This window comes from Myotis brandtii, unplaced genomic scaffold (assembly GCF_000412655.1).
Source record: "Myotis brandtii unplaced genomic scaffold, ASM41265v1 scaffold45, whole genome shotgun sequence".
Taxonomy (NCBI): Eukaryota; Metazoa; Chordata; class Mammalia; order Chiroptera; family Vespertilionidae; genus Myotis; species Myotis brandtii.
This window is the reverse complement of record NW_005367209.1, coordinates 6,984,407-7,000,595: the sequence shown is the minus strand read 5'-3', so window position 1 is coordinate 7,000,595 and position 16,189 is coordinate 6,984,407. Positions and strand designations below refer to the sequence as shown.

Sequence of the window (16,189 nt, the reverse complement as noted above, 5' to 3'; positions counted from 1 at the left end):
CGGCTCTTTGGCCCCTTGAGTGTGGCTCTTCCACAAAATACCGACTTCTGCGCATGGGCCACGAAGTTTCAATCGCACTGTATGTGCACGCCCGCACGTGGTATTTTGTGGAAGAGCCACACTCAAGGGACCAAAGAGCCGCATGTGGCTCGCAAGCCGCAGTTTGCCGACCACTGGTTTAGAGTATCATGTAAGGCCACTGTTTCCTTATTGATTTTCTGTCTGGAAGAACAGTCCATTTATGTCAATAGAATGTTAAAATCCCCTACTATGACTGTTTTACTGTAGATCTCTCCCTTTATATCCCTCAATATTTGCTTTATTTATTTAATCCTCACCCGAGTATATGTTTTTTATTGATTTTAAAAAGAGAGGAAGGGAGGGCGGGGTGGGGAGGGAGAGGAAGAGGGAAACATCTATGTGAGAGAGAATTGATGGTCAGTTGCCTCCCAGATGCACCCTAACCAAGGATCAAACCTGTAACCCAGACATGTGCCCTGACAGGGAATCGAACCTGCAACCTTTTGGTGTATGGGATGATGTTCCAACTGACCAAGCTACCTGGCCAGGGCCAGTATTTGCTTTATATATTTATGTGCTCCTATGTTGTTGGGTACATAAATGTTTACAAGGGGTTTTTTTTTGTTTTTGTTTTTTTGTTTTTTTTTTGAGAAAAAACAGGGTTTTAATAGGGGGGTGGAGTGAGGGGAGGAGAGATGACCGTGGGCCCTGCCGATTGGCCAGGGGCTGGGGTCCAACCCCAGCGGGTCCAGGGGTCCCCAAAGGTGGGGACGGAGTCGGCGAAGAATGAAGGAATGACACGGAGACAGCGTTCAGTTGATCAGCAGCCTAGCCAGGACCTCTAGCCAGGATCTCCAGCCAAGTTCTGTCTAGGATCTCCAGTGAAGTTCTGGTCAGGACCTCCAGCGAAGTTCTAGCCAAGTTCTGGTCAGGTTCTCTTGCCATGTTCTCTCGCTAGGATCTCCAGCCATGTTCTGTCGCCAGGTTCTAGCCAGGTTCTGTCTCTCTACAAGGGTTTTATGCTCTTGTTGGATTGATCCCTTTATCATTAGGTAATGTCTTTCTTTGTCTCTTATTACTGCCTTTGTTTTAAAGTCTGTTTTGTCTGATGTAAGTATTGCTTCCCCAGCCTTTTCTTTTGTTTTGATTTACATGGAATATCCTTTTCTAACCCTTTACTTTTAGTGTGTGTATATCTTTCATTCTGAGGTGGGTCCGTTGTAGATAGCATATACAAGGTAGGGCAAAAGTTAGGTGTACAGTTGTGAATACGTGAAACACAGTTTACTCTTGTAATATTATTTATTAATTATTGTGTTATTTTTCATATAAACAACTATAAACTTTTGCCCCACCCTGTATATGGCTGTTATTTTCTTATGCATTCAGCTATACTATGTCTAATTGGAGCATTTAATTCTCTTTTTTTCTTCTTTTCTTTTCTTAAAGAAGTCCCTTTAACATTTTTTGTGTAATATTGGTTTGGTGGTAATGAAAACTCATTTAGTTTTTTCTTGTCTGTGAAGCTCTTTATTTCTCCTTCAATTTTAAATGATAGCCTTGCTGGGTAGAGTAGTCTTGGTTATAGGTCCTTGCTTTTTATCACTTTGAATATTTCATCCAGTCCTTCTGGCCTGAAATGTTTCTGTTGAGAAATCAGCTGGTGGTCTTAAGGGAGATCCCTTGTAGGTAACTAACTGTCTTTCTTTTGATGCTCTTTGTCTTTAACCTTTGCCATTTTAATTATGATATGTCAGGGTGTGGACCTTTTTGGGTTCATTTTGTTTGGGACTCTCTCTGCTTCCTGGACTTTTGCGTCTTTTTCCTTTACCAGTTTTGGGAAGTTTTCAGTCATTATTTCTTTAAATAGATTCTCAGTCTCTTGCTCTCTTTCAATTCCTTCTGGAACCCAATGATGCAGATATTATTACTTGATGTTGTTCCAGAAGTTCCTCAAACTAGCCTCATTTTTAAAAAAAAAAAAATTCTTTTTCTCTTTTTGCTGCTCTGATTGCATGTTTTCTGCTACCTTGTCTTCCAAATCACTGATTCATTCGTCTGCTTTACCTAAGGTTATTGATTGCATTTAGTATATTCTTCATTTCAGACATTGCATTTTTCATTCACGGCTGGTTCTTTTTTATGATTTCTGTGTCCTTTTGTATGTTTACTATCTATTTGCTTAAGTTCTCTCTAAGTTCATCCATTCTTTTCCTAAGTGTTTTGAGCATTTTTATAACCATTGTTTTGAATTCTGTATCTTGTAGATTACTTGCCTCCATTTCATTTAGTTCTTTTACTGGGGATTACTCCTTTTCTTTATTTGAGGCTTTTTTTTCTCCCCATTTTGGCTGCCTCTTTGTACTTGTTTCTGTGTATTAGGTAGATCTGCTGTGTTTCCCAGTCTTGGTATTGTGGTCTTATGTAGTAGGTGTCTTGTGGAGCTCAGTGGTGTAGTCTCCCTGATCACCGGTGCTCTAGGAATGTTTCCTGTGTGGGTCATGTGAGCCCTCCTTTTGTAGTTGAGTCTTATAGTTGGCCTGTCCGTGAGTGGGATTGAGTCTCAGGTTGGCTATGAGAATCAACACCAACCACAATGTACGATCGTCTGTGTGGGGCCTGACCCCACAACACGGAATTCATGCCTGCAGGGTCTGGTGCCTACCAAGAGCTCCTTTTGGGTATGCCACTTGTGGAGCTAATTAGGTCATGATCTGATGTGGTCTGAAGCCTGCCACCAGGTGTGTTGGTTCTGGGGCCTCTTTGAGAAGGACATGGGTGCAGATCAGTATCAGGGGCTGCCCGTGCCTTGCCCTAGGCTACATGTTTGGAGCTACAAAGTAATCCATGGTTTGGGTTTGTGGTTGCCTCTGCTGGGCATGGGTGTGCATGAGAGAGGGCAAATTGCATACCAAGGCTGGCTTCCATGGGCACCAAGTTTAGGGACAAGTCAGCAAAAGGCCCAAGATACCCTGAAATCTGCCGCCAGCTACCTGTTAGGCTAAGTCACTGAAAGTCTCTGGTGGTAGGCGGGTTGCATGATAGCTTCTCAGTTAGTCACTAGGTAGGGGCTATTGGTGTTCTCCAGGTTGATACAAATTAAGACTTGGCACCAGAACTGAGTCTGATGATACTCAGCAGAAGTCTCAGGGTACAACAAGGCCAGCTGCCACCTACTAGGGGCCTGGGGATCTTTGTGGTGGGTGGGATCTCAGGGAGCTGTCCTGGTGAGGCCAGCAGAGTTCATCAGGCTAAAACAGACCCAAGATTTGGCTATGCAGAGAAGGGGAGCTTGGCACGGCAGGCCACAGGGAGTTGGGAGAGTGGGGCTAGTGCATTTTCTTAGTTTGATGCTATACGGAGGGGAGTACTTGACCTAGGAAAGATGGTTTCTGTTGGCAGTGCGGGTGAGGAAATCAGCACAGGACCCTTGGCAGCTGATCCTTTAACCTTCTCCCCAAAGCCACACAACCCTCTGAGCTGCCTTTCTTCCACTGGAGCCCAGGGTGAGTGCCCACAAATGAGATTTTGTGTTTTGGCCCTTCAAGAAGGTGCCTGGGTTTCTAGCACACTCCCTGGTGGATAGATCTTCACTGATTTTTTCACAGCCAGATATTATATGGGCATCTCTTCCCTGCTCTGGTGCTCCAGGCTGGGGAGCCCCGCATGGGGTTAAGACTCCTTGCGTGTCAGAGGGAACCTTTGCACCTGAGATACCCCTCAAGATTCTCAGCCACTGCACATGCCACCCCTCAAGATTCACAGCTCTTTTCGCATCTCCACCCTTCCTGCCAGGCTGCTTCTGTAAATCCTTGGTTATAAGACTTATGTTTAGCTAGTTCAGTTGGTTATCAGGTTTATTGTTCTATAATTTAGTTGTAATTTCAGTTTGATCCTGAGAGGAAGTGAGTGTGCTTTCCCCTTACTCTGCTGCCATTTGAATTAATCATACTGTTTTCTTCATAGCACTTGTCCCTTTCTGAAATTATGTGTTTACTTGTTAATGAACAGTATCCCCTCACTTTTCTTTTCCCATGGTCTAGAACAGTGCCTAGCATAGAATTGCTGGTCTATAAATATTTTTTTAATGAATGCTACTAAGAGGTTGAATCAGGTGTGAATGGGAATGTTTCCATTGGATTTGGTAATATGCCATTTGTGTGTTCTTGATGAGTTTTTTTAATTTATTTATTTATTTTTAAATATATTTTTATTGGTTTCAGAGAGGAAGGGAGAGAGAGAGAGATAGAAACATCAATGATGAGAATCATTGCTTGGCTGCCTCTTGCACACCCCCACAGGGGATCGAGTCCGCAACCCAGGCATGTGCCCTGACTAGGAATTGAACCGTTGATTTGGTTCATCGGTCCATGCTCAACCACTGAGCCACACCAGCTGGGCTTGATGAGCAATTTAAATGGAGCACTGAGGTAGGAGTCAAGAACAAAATAGGCTAAGGAGTTATCCAGAGGTAAAGAATTAGAGAAAATGACTGTTTTTATAAGACAACTGTTGTGAGAAGTTAACTGTGAAGCATGGGGCTGTTGGTGAGTAGAGGGGGGTAAATGAGGTCAAGAAGACAAGTCTTTGAGGTAACAATAATAGATGTGTAACAGGATTGACTTTCACATGGGAGGGACTTGTCCTCCCTTTTAGTAGGATGGAAAATGATGAAGATAGTTACAAACTCAAGATGTTGTGTAGTTAGTGGTAGGGGCATGAGAGTGGAGGAGAATGAGTCAGCACCTGCCATAAGAAAGAAAGCTAAATATTGGATGGAAAGGAAGCCAGGCCCTATGGAATGGAAATCCAAGAACCTGCCTTCCAATATATCTCCAAGCCATATCTTGCTGTAGTTGGGATTCTGGCTGTGGAAAGAAGTAGAAAAGAGTACCGGCATTTTGGATACATAGTGCTTAAGGATCTAATGTCTGCTTGCTTTAATCAGGAACAGTATTCTCTATGCCAGGAAACAATCTGAGTTTATGACAGGAAAATTCTTTTATCTCCTGTCTTCCTCTAGGTCAGTGATGGCGAACCTATGACATGCGTGTCAGAGGTGACACGCGAACTCATTTTTTTGGTTGATTTTTCTTTGTTAAATGGCATTTAAATATATAAAATAAATATAAAAAATATAAATCTTTGTTTTATTATGGTTGAAAATATCAAAAAATTTCTATATGTGACACGGCACCAGAGTTAAGTTAGGGTTTTTCAAAATGCTGACACGCCGAGCTCAAAAGGTTCGCCATCACTGCTCTTGGTGGAGCCCATTAAGGCTGGGGAGAGAGTATGTTGTTGACCCTCTTACCTAGATTGCCATCAGGATTGGATGTGTTCATGCTTTCAAATATTTATTTGTTTATGTACTAAGCACTGTTTTAGGCTCTATAGCAATGAACAAAACAGTCTATGCCTTCAAAGAGTTTTTATTCAAATGCAGGGAGACAGCTCTGGCCGATTTTGTTCAGTGGAAAGAGCATTGGCCTGCAGACTGAAGGGTCCCGGGTTTGATTTTGGTCAAGGGCATATGTCCGGATTGTGGGCTTGGTCCCCATCAGGAGGCAGCCAATCAATGATTCTCTCTCATCATTGATATTTCTATCTCTCTTTTCCTCTCCCTTCCCCTTTGAAATCAATAAAAATATATTTTTTAAATGCAGGGAGACAGAAAACAAATGTATGATAAGCAGAGATAGGGTAGCAGTAGGAAGTGTTGTCTCTCTCACTCATTTTGTTCATGCCCTGTCTCTACAGAAGCATTGAATGAGCCCTTCTTCCTGGGTATTTCCCGGAGCACCCAACTTGAGCCCTCCATTGCACACAATGGTAATGACATGTTTTCTTTTCTCAATTTCAGATGAAACGCCAATTATTGCAGTGATGGTGGCCCTGTCCTCTCTGCTAGTGATCGTCTTTATTATCATAGTTCTGTACATGTTAAGGTGAGCATGTGAACTAATGCTTCTCCATTCTCGTGGACTCTATTTCAGTAACCCCAGGGCCTCAAGCCTGCATAGTTCAGAAGACAGTAGGATGAGAATAATTAAGAGGATAGAGAGAAATGACTCAGGATAGTGCTCATAAGATTAAATTTCTACTTAGAAATTATTTAAAAACCACATAGTCTTCCTCAAGACTCAGCCCCTTCTCTTGGCTTCCACCTATCCAAGTCCAGCCTCCCAACTCTACTGCAATCTAAAGTCCAGGATGGTGGTTTGGAGGTTGAGGGAAGAAGCCACAGTCTGTATTATTATTGATAAGTGTTTAAGATCTTCATATCTAGCCCTGTTGAAGCAACCCCTAAAAATCCCCTGGTCTCTATATAATAAAGCATATAAAATATTTATACCTGGGGCTTTGTCCCCAAACCCCTCTAGGACTCCTTACCCTGGCATACTGCACTAAACCATGTGAGTTATAGGGTTCCCCTTTCTGACTTTCTTTCAAGGTCCTCTAGATAATACTACTCAAACAGGGAACAAAAACAAGAAAGGGGAACCCAAGGGAGAGAAGAAGGTAGTGTATTTGTTATCTTCCTACTGCCCTGACTAATTAGGCTTAACTTCGCCCTTATCTTTGGCTTTAAGCTGCTCTGTGTGCTCTTTCTGTTCTACAGATATAAAGAGAGGGGAACCTTGGACACCCCTATAATTTGTCATGTGTATCCACCATCCTGCAGGAGACTTGAGACCAGACCTGTGCTCACCCAGTCTGAAACTCTGGTCTTTTCCCTGGTTGCACTGGGGAAATAACAGAATTTTTGTTTGATATGGATATTCTTATCTACTCCTTCCCCCTACTATACTCTACCCACTCATCCTTTTTTCACCTGGTATGACTGTAATCTTCATGGAGTTCTGGAACTAGAACTGCACAGAGTCACACAAGCTAGAATATACTCTTGGTGATACCTGGGTTGGATTCTAGTGCTGCGGTCGCCAACCGGTGGTCTGCGGACCACATGTGGTTCGTGGGGTCCGAAAGGTTGGCGACCGCTGTTCTAGTGTGCTGAGGGTGAGCAGGAGCACCATGTGCAGGACCTGTCTCTTAAAAGAGCCTGGTTAGCCCTAGCTGGTTTGGCTCAGTAGATAGAGCACCGGCCTGAGGACTGAAGGGTCCCAGATTCGATTCCTGGTCAGGGCACATGCCCGGGTTGCAGGCTCGATCCGCAGTCGGGGGTGTGCAGGAGGCAGCCAATCAATGATTCTCTCTTATCATTGATGTTTCTATTTCTCTCACTCTCCCCCTTCCTCTCTGAAGTCAATTATTTTTTTTTAAAAAAGCCTGTTTATTTGGTAAAGAAGATTTAGAAAGGCTGAATTGAAAGTGGAAATACAAAGCCAATGATTGGTCTCTTCTGCCTCTGTGCTTAGTTTTTCACATTTTCTCATTAGGTTTAAGAAATACAAGCAAGCTGGGAGTCATTCCAATTCTTTCCGCTTATCCAATGGCCGCACTGAGGACGTGGGTAAGGAACTCTAATGGCATGGGAAACCTTCATGGAGAAGAAAAACAAGAAATTAGTGATTTCCCTATTCTAAAAGGAAAAAGACTTGAAGAGAGCAGCTCTAGTTCTTGGAAGCTCGGTCCATGAGATAGAATCCCCAATTTAGTTTCCAGAGAAGGACTAGTCCCCAGGGCACATAACTAACCTTCCCCTTTGTGCATTGCAGAACCCCAGAGTGTGCCACTTCTGGCCAGGTCTCCAAGCACCAACAGGAAGTATCCACCTCTGCCCGTAGACAAGCTGGAAGAGGAGATTAACCGGAGAATGGCCGATGACAACAAACTCTTCAGAGAGGAATTCAACGTGAGTTTTTTGCTGAGACTAGTGTGTCAGCAGGGAGGAAGGCAGACCTAAGGTGTTGGGGGAGAAAACAGGTTTTTAATGGGTTAAGAGATGAGAAAATGTTCACCAAGTTCTTCTGACTCCTTTCCTATGTGATTATGGACAGGAAATGAATAATTTGTCTCACCTCCCTTATCTATCCATCTATTCATTCATCATCACATCTGTTACTTTGTTTAATAAATACTTATTAAGCATTTAATATGTGCTAGGTGCCAGGGATTTGTTGGGGAGCAAAAACAGATTTAATTTCTACCCTCAAGAAATTCACTGTCTATAAATAAGAACAAAAATAACTAGTTCAAATAGCAATATAGGACATGAAGGACTGGCGCATAGTAGTAGGAGCCTGTATTAACGGTGGCCCTTTAGAGTTTGGATTAGGGATCCCAGAGTGTCTTAAGTAGACAAGGAGTAGCTCAGTGTGGAAAATGAGGACCATGGCAGACTGCAGAGTAAAGGCCTCATCTTGGGAATTTAGATTCGTATTTTTTTATAACTCCCTCAAGAAAGCAGAACATATTTGTGAATCTACCAGTTGGTGATTCTAGCCCATCGGTTCTGATCCCAGGTCAGAACTTCTTTTTGAAGAAATGATGTTTTCATTGAGACACAATCAAAGGCAAAGACATTGGGGGAAGGGAGATGGGGGGGTGGGGTGGGGGGACTTTCCAGACACTCGAAATAGCAGGAGCAGACTGTTAATAATGAGGGTGGGTGAGGGAAGGGCCCATTCAGAAAATAAAGAAGGGCTATGTGTGACCGAAGGGCAGAGACTCAAGAGAATAGTAAGAAATGAAACTGCAAGAAGATGAGGCCAGACTATAGATCTTAAAGATTGTCGTGAAAGAAATAGAGCTATGGACTAACCAGGTTTGTATTTTGAAATAAAATGACTGGTGCTATATAGAGAATGGCCCATGGGGAGATCAGAATAGGTGCAGGGAATACAGTTAGGGGCTACAACAGCTGTTGATACCAGAGGTGCTGATAGATTGGCGTAAGCTGGTCATGATTAGGGAAAGGGGAATGGATTTGAGGACATAGAGGACCAACTTGGGCATTGGTAAACTCTCAGTCACTTTACACCTTTCAACTGAAGTTGGCTCCCCTCGTGACACCAAAATGGCTACCCCAGTTCAAGGCACCACATGGAGGTTTCACAAGATCCAGTGGACAAAGGATGACTGTTTCTTTCTGTGTGTCTCCTTTTACCAAGGAGGAAAACTTTCCCAAAAGCTTCTGAAGACTTCCCTTGCCACATGCTTCTTTTTAAACCAGTCATAAGCAAGGGAGAAATAGGCTTACTGCAACTGACAGAACCCAGTCCAAATTAGTGGAGCTCTAATAGCAAGAAGGAAAGGAGCTTCAATTACCAGGTGGGTGGGTCACCACTCATCTGCTCCACCAGTGAAGGGTTTAGGGGAACAGAGATATGTGGTCAGATTTGCACTCTGAGAAAATCATTAGCTCCAAGTGAAGAATAGCTGGGAGGGAGGCAAGAATTGAAGCAAAAGACCGTTTACTGGGCAAGAGTTAATAGAATAACTTGGACCCTTTTTTCTGGCTGTTGAAAAAAACAGCATCATTTTTGCTCATTGTTGCTTGAGACTTGGTCCCACAATATAGCACCCAAGTGATGGCCCGGGGGGCTCAGTTGGTTGGAGTGTTGTGCCACACCCAAAGGTTTCGGGTTCAATCTCCAGTCAGGTTGCATTTGGGAGGCAACTGATCATTGTTTCTCACATCAATGTTTCTCTCTCAAAAAAAAAAAATAATAATAATAAAAACATATTCTCAGGTGAGGATTTTAAAAAAGTTCCCAGCCTCAGCACCATCACTAGGTCTCCAGTAGACACACTACTGTTTTAGAGTCTGTAGTGCCAACTGCTTCTGGGTAATGGAGTATGTGTCCCCATGGCCATACCTCTTTGTGTGTGAAATGAAGTCTTTGTTTAGAGGTAATAGTCGCTGAGATCCCATGATAAGGCAATCCAGTAAATCCTTGAATAGAGGTGGTGTTCTTAGAGGCATGGTAGGCAAATTCAATAGATACTGTGGTGAGAGCCAATTGCCAGGCTACCATGGCCACTATATTCATGGGCTCATTGGGCCAGCAATGGGATATTAAGGGAAAGGGCTAACCAAGATCTCCTTGGCGGTTAGCAATGAGTGCCATCTGGGAGGACATAACTACTTCCTATCTTTTTTATTTCAGTCGTCTACTACCTTGGGATCGGTTTAGATCCTGATCGCCAATGAAGTAGGTAGTGGAGTGCCTTTCTTGAAGTTCTGTTCATTAGAAGGATTTCTCTTTTATACCATTCAGGGCCATCTCTTAAGTCGATTATCTCACAGCAGAATGGGCTAGCATGTCTCAGAGCCATTTGTACACTAGGCTGGATGTTTTTCTTCGTCAGTCAACTGTTGAAATCATCGGGAAGTCAGAGGTGTCTATTAAAGGGAGTGGGTGTGTTGCAAATGTTCCATACACATCACTTCCAGCTGGTGGTGGAATTCTGCTGGACATGTCCAAATTTATGGCTTGTTGAATCACATAATACTTCTTAGTTGAAGTCATTTGGATATCTAGTGTCCCATGGTTAGACTTACATTCTCTACCAGAGTATGCTGACAAGATCATGGTCTTGTCCCCCAAATCTTAAGGTTTTCTAATATGATTCTCCTGCTCAACCTTAACCAGACACATGGGGCCCCCTATGCCAGTTTCTCCATGGCTTTGATCAGCTGGAGAGCCTTCTGTTTTCAGATCACTCAATAAATGAGTCAAAGCAGGATATCAACATGTGTTATATGCTGTCTCCAAAATCCAAAATGGCCCAGCAAGCATGGATTATCTCATCATTATCCTGCAACTTTTAAGTCTTCTATAGCGCTTAGGATTTCTGTGACTCACCTAGGGACTTACCATTTGGTAGAGATTGCTGCTCCAGCAATTTGCATTTTCTCTTGCTACTGTATAGTCCTTATCCAAAGGCTTCAGGTAGTCTAGTGTGGGTATTTTGCTGCTTGCTATAGATATCTATTCTAACTATACATTGGGAAAATACTTTGTTCCTAATGTGAGGCCAGCTCAGGCCAAAACTCCATCAGCTGGCCTGCAAAAGCTCCATTCTAGCTGGCATAAAAGAATGACATTCTGGGTTCTCAGGAATTAGTTAGCTCAAGGCCAGACCCCAAATGGTGATTCCCCTTTACCTAGTGAAGTTACCATGGCAAATGGCTGCAGAATCTTAGGGGGAAATGAAGATGACGGTTCATGGTATATGCCTGTTGATGTGCTGTGGAAGGGTTCTTCCTTACGTGTGCCCATCATTGAAGGGCTCTGGGTCTCTAAACTGACCCAGGCCTGGGAGTTGGGTAGAGCAGGGGTCCTTTCTCTAGCATGGCAGTCTAGTCAGGCCTCCTCAACTGACCTGGGCTGGCTGCCTCTCATTCCTTCACAATGAATTATCCAAAACCAGAAATGTTTGAGCCTTGGTGACTATGGCCTCTGAGGCTCCTTCCATCCCACTAAGATCAAGAATCCCATTTTGAAGCCAGTCCCTTCCACCAGCATCTCACTGTGGTAAAGACAGCCAGGAAAGCACTTCTGAAAGAAGTGTACACCCTCTAGCAAGGCACTTGTGGATCCCATCAAGGACATGGTGAAAGTATCAGTAAGAAGGTTGAGCCTGTTAGATCCCATGTAACACTGATCTCTACTTTGTGCCAAGGATTTTCTGACTTTTCATTGTTGCCTAGCTGAATCCAATTCAGTCCAGGTTTCCACTGGCCAACCTAGCCCACCATTAGAACCCTGGCCAGTTTCCTGAGCTGTTACACTAACTCAAAAGTTTAGTTAACCATACCATAATTACAAATTGACCTTATACAAAAATTAAGCTCTCCTTTCCTTTTTTGATGATTTTTGATGACCCAACTCAATGAATTACTTCAGTTGCTTCAATTAGCTCCTTTGCTTTTCTACCTTGTTTATGTATAGTGGGGCCTTGACTTACGAGTTTAATTCGTTCCGTGACGGAGCTCGTAACTCAAATTACTCATATGTCAAATCACTGTGACGTTCGCTGGGCCAACTAGCGGTGGGGTATCTGAAGCTGGCTCGTAACCCAAATTTTAGCTCGCAACTCAACTCAAAGCAAAAAATCGGCTGAGAGACGGCTCGTATCTCGAAAAACTCGTTAGTCGGGACACTCGTAAGTGAAGGCCCCAAATGCAGTCTCCTCCGGAAATTCTGTTTCTTTGTTATGGGGTGGAGGCCCAGAAATCAGGATTTTAAAAAGGTGATTCTAATGTGCAGCCAAGGTTGAGAACCACTGCTCTAGGTTGTGTTATGCTCGCATCCTTATATCCATCAGCAGTGAGAGTGGAGAGAACTTTTCACCACGAAAACAAGATACAGTAGAGAGATTTTTAGAAGTTGGCCTTTGCCAACTCCTCTGTTGCCTTTCAGCATTATTTCAATTTTGTCTCACCAAGGCCCTGTCTTTCATACAAGCAACCCAGGAAAGATGTGAATTCCATTGTCATTAACATTTAGCAATCAGCAAAATTCTGAAATGTTAACATTTGGTTCAGCAAAAAACATAGCCAGTCATAGAAAGGCCCTGAGCCTTGCACTGTGTGTGCAGGTGAGCATTTGATATTGGAGCTGGGCTTTTTCTTGTTTTGTTACCTGACATTGTCAGAAGTAATTCTCAGTGTCAACATTTCTCATCTACTTTTAATTGGAATTCTCCCACCCCTTTACCACCAGCTGAAACACATTCCAGGTGATTACAAGCAATAACTGAAGTTCCTTTCTCTTTATCTGAACACAGGAATCAGATTTACATCACCCACATTTCTCCCATCAGTTTCTCAACTACAACCCACTCACTGATACTAACTGCTAAGTCACTTCCTTTATTTAAAAACCAGAGAAGTCAACACAACTAAATGAAGCAAAACAACAAAACTGTCAGTTGGGGAGACACTGGAAAAGTTGACAGAACCAAAAGATGAGGTGGGCTACCAGCCCTTGGGCAGAGCAGGCCTGTTCTGCTGGCTCTAGCTAGGGTCCTTTCAGGAAGCCTCTGCTGCTTTCAAAGTCCTGCCTGGCAAAGAGAATCTGGTTGGCACCGTGTGGGGCAAGTGTGACTGTGCTTGCATCAGTTAACCCTATCAGGAAAGAGGCTGACAAATAACACCTAGGACAAACACACCAGTTTGTGTCTACTATCATAGAATAGTATTTTTATGATCATGGAGTAAGGAGGACCTTTCTAAGCAAAACACAAGATTCATTCCAAAATGGAATAGATTGAAAGGTAGTAAATATATTTAAAATGTTAAACATCTCTATAAAAAAATGTCTCCATAAAAAGTGGCCAACTGGGAGAAGCTATATGCCACAGGTAGACAGACTATTCCATAATATATAGAGCTTCTACAAACCTGCTGTAGCAAAATTGGCAATTCACAGAAAAATAAAAGGTCTATAAGCATATGGAAAAAAGCTCAACTATATCTGTCATCAGGGAAGGCAAGATTAAAACAACCATTACTTTGAGCCTGTCAGATATGAAAATTTTAAAAGACTGATACCAAGTATGGGCAAAGGTATGGGGATACATATACTGTCATTGACAGGTAGAAAGAGTTCAAATTGGTATAGCATTGGAAGGATGATTTAACAGTATCAAGCAAATTTTAAATACCCACACTATCTGACCTGACTTCTGAGACTCTAACACAGCGGTTCTCAACCTGTGGGTCGCGACCCCTTTGGCGGTCGAACGACCCTCTCACAGGGGTCGCCTAAGACCATCCTGAATATCAGATATTTACATTACGATTCATAACAGTAGCAACATTACAGTTATGAAGTAGCAACGAAAATAATTTTATGGTTGGGTCACAACATGAGGAACTGTATTTAAAGGGCCAGAAGGTTGAGAACCACTGCTCTAACAGAAAACCAAATATGTATTTGTACGTGGATGCTCATTACAGCATTATTTCTAATAGTAAAGAAAATAAAAAGCAGATATCTATCAAATAGCAGAATGGCTAAATGAGTTCTTGTGTCCATTATGAAATTCTGTACTGTCATTAAAATAAATGTGTTGGCATAGAAAAATCTAAGTTGTACTGTTAATGAAGAAAACGCATTACAGAGGACTATACATGGTATAATACTCCCTTTAAAAAATATATGAGTGTATTAATGCATTTTTTTTAATCTGGAAGAAGAATACTGTGACTGTGAGCAATGGGTTACCTATAAGGGAAAGTAGAATATAGGAGAGACATGATAGGGAATTTCCTCTTTCTTCTGAATTTATTTGACTTTTACAACAAGCATATTCTTTTATAATGTTTTTTAAAGCAGAGGTTTTAAAAAATATATATGGTAAATAAAGCTAATGGAGCTTAGATTTAGGATGGATGTACTGCATGTAGAATAAAGAATTGATGTCGCTAGCTTGAACTACGCCAGGAGTCTTGTGGTCAGGTCTCCGTGAAAAGGAATGGGAAGTTGTTTTGGGGGTGAACAGCTGAAGGAACAATAGGCATAGGACACAACAGTTTGTTTTCAGATATTTGACAGGCTTTATGAAAGAGTATAGCATCTTTATGAAACCCTACCACGGTTGAAAGTTCCAAGAGATTATGTTTGTCCTAGAATTATAAGCTGCAACTTTTTTATTGACCAGTATTTGTCTTAGAAGGAAGCACTGAATTTGTTTAAAAGAAACATTTTGAAAAGTCACTTATTGAGGTCCCTAAAGCATGTTCACACACACGAAAATTTGGTTAGCTCCTGAGAGGAAGGGAGGGGATAGGGAGCGAGAAGAGAAGGAATGAGGTGGAGCTAGTGAGACGGTTAAAGTCTGTGCATTGCAAGATGTGACACCCCATTGCTCAGGATCCTACATCTTTTTTTTTTTTTAAATATATTTTATTGATTTTTTACAGAAAGGGAGAGGGATAGAGAGTTAGAAACATCGATGAGAGAGAAACATTGATCAGCTGCCTCCTGCACACCCCCTACTGGGGATGTGCCCGCAACCAAGGTATATGCCCTTGACCGGAATCGAACCTGGGACCCTTGAGTCTGCAGGCGGATGCTCTATCCACTGAGCCAAACCGGTTAGGGCAGGATCCTACATCTTTAATAGAGACAGCTTAATTCTTGGATTTCCAGATGAAAAGGCTTGTGTGTGTAATCTGGTGACAGGACTGTGTGACATTGGAGTGAGGTAGAAGCAAAGTAGCATCTACATTGATGAGTTGTCTCTAAACAAATGAATTAGAGCCAAACACTTATAGGAATTTAGCAGGCGCTGTGTCAAGGGCTTTAAATTCAATATTCTAGGGAATTGGGGTTTCAGAGTTTCCAAGGGGCAGAGAAGGTGCCAGCTGACATCTGAGTTTTACACTAGTCAGTACAAGGGAAATGCAAAAGAAGTTATGTATCTGGGTGTTGGGTCCTTCCAAATAAACTGTTCCAGGATGAGATAAACTACCTTGGAAGGTGTTGATTCCCCATCACAGCAGAATATTCAGGCACTGGTAGCTGTTAGGTGAGTGTATTTAAAAGGGAATTCAAACATAAAAGTGAATGAATGAGATTCAAAACAGTACTGGAGATCTTAGCATAGTGAAGCAGGAAAAGAAATGAAAGGTATTAAAGATTGGAAAGGAAGAGACAAAATATGCATTTTTCACAGAATAGAATATTGTCCTCAGAGAAATGCAAAGTCTCATCAGAATAATTATCAGAATTGGTAAGTTATTTTAGTAAGACTGATAGATACAAAAACAGCATTAAAAATTAATGCATTTCTTTGCATAAGCCACAGTCAGAATCTAATACTAATTTTTAAAAGATGGCCATTTGCTGTAGCATTTAAAATATAAAGTACCTAAGAATAAATTTAACAAAATATTTACAAAATCTTTAGAGAAAATATTTAAATGTTTGAAGACATTAAAGAAAAAGCCTAAATTAAAGGCTCAATATTGTAAAGATGTCAATTCTCCCCAAACTGATATGTAGATTCAATGCAATTCCAATAAAAATCCCAACAGGTTTTTTGTGGAACTTGACAAGCTGATTCTAAAATTTATATGGAGGAGAAAAGATTCAAGAATAGCCAAGACATTCCTGAAGAAGAAGAACAAGGTGAGGAGATCTGCCTTACCAGATGTAAAGAGTATTATAAAATCTAGTAAGACAGTAACGTATTGGTACTGGGATAGACGGATTGATCAGTGGAATAAAATAGAGAACTCCAAAGCAGA

At 42.0% G+C, this 16,189-nt stretch overlaps 1 protein-coding gene across 6 annotated transcripts in view; it reads left to right on the top strand.

The window, feature by feature from the left end:
- PTPRA (protein tyrosine phosphatase, receptor type, A) overlaps nucleotides 1-16,189 on the top strand; it is a 90,993-nt gene that overhangs the window by 44,229 nt on the left and 30,575 nt on the right. For all 6 annotated transcript variants that reach the window (XM_014546511.1, XM_005874712.2, XM_014546512.1 and 3 more), the window contains 3 exons: nucleotides 5,885-5,969; nucleotides 7,422-7,495; nucleotides 7,701-7,837. In XM_014546511.1, the coding sequence (XP_014401997.1) occupies nucleotides 5,885-5,969; nucleotides 7,422-7,495; nucleotides 7,701-7,837 (296 nt within the window). The remainder of the gene's footprint in view (nucleotides 1-5,884; nucleotides 5,970-7,421; nucleotides 7,496-7,700; nucleotides 7,838-16,189) is intronic.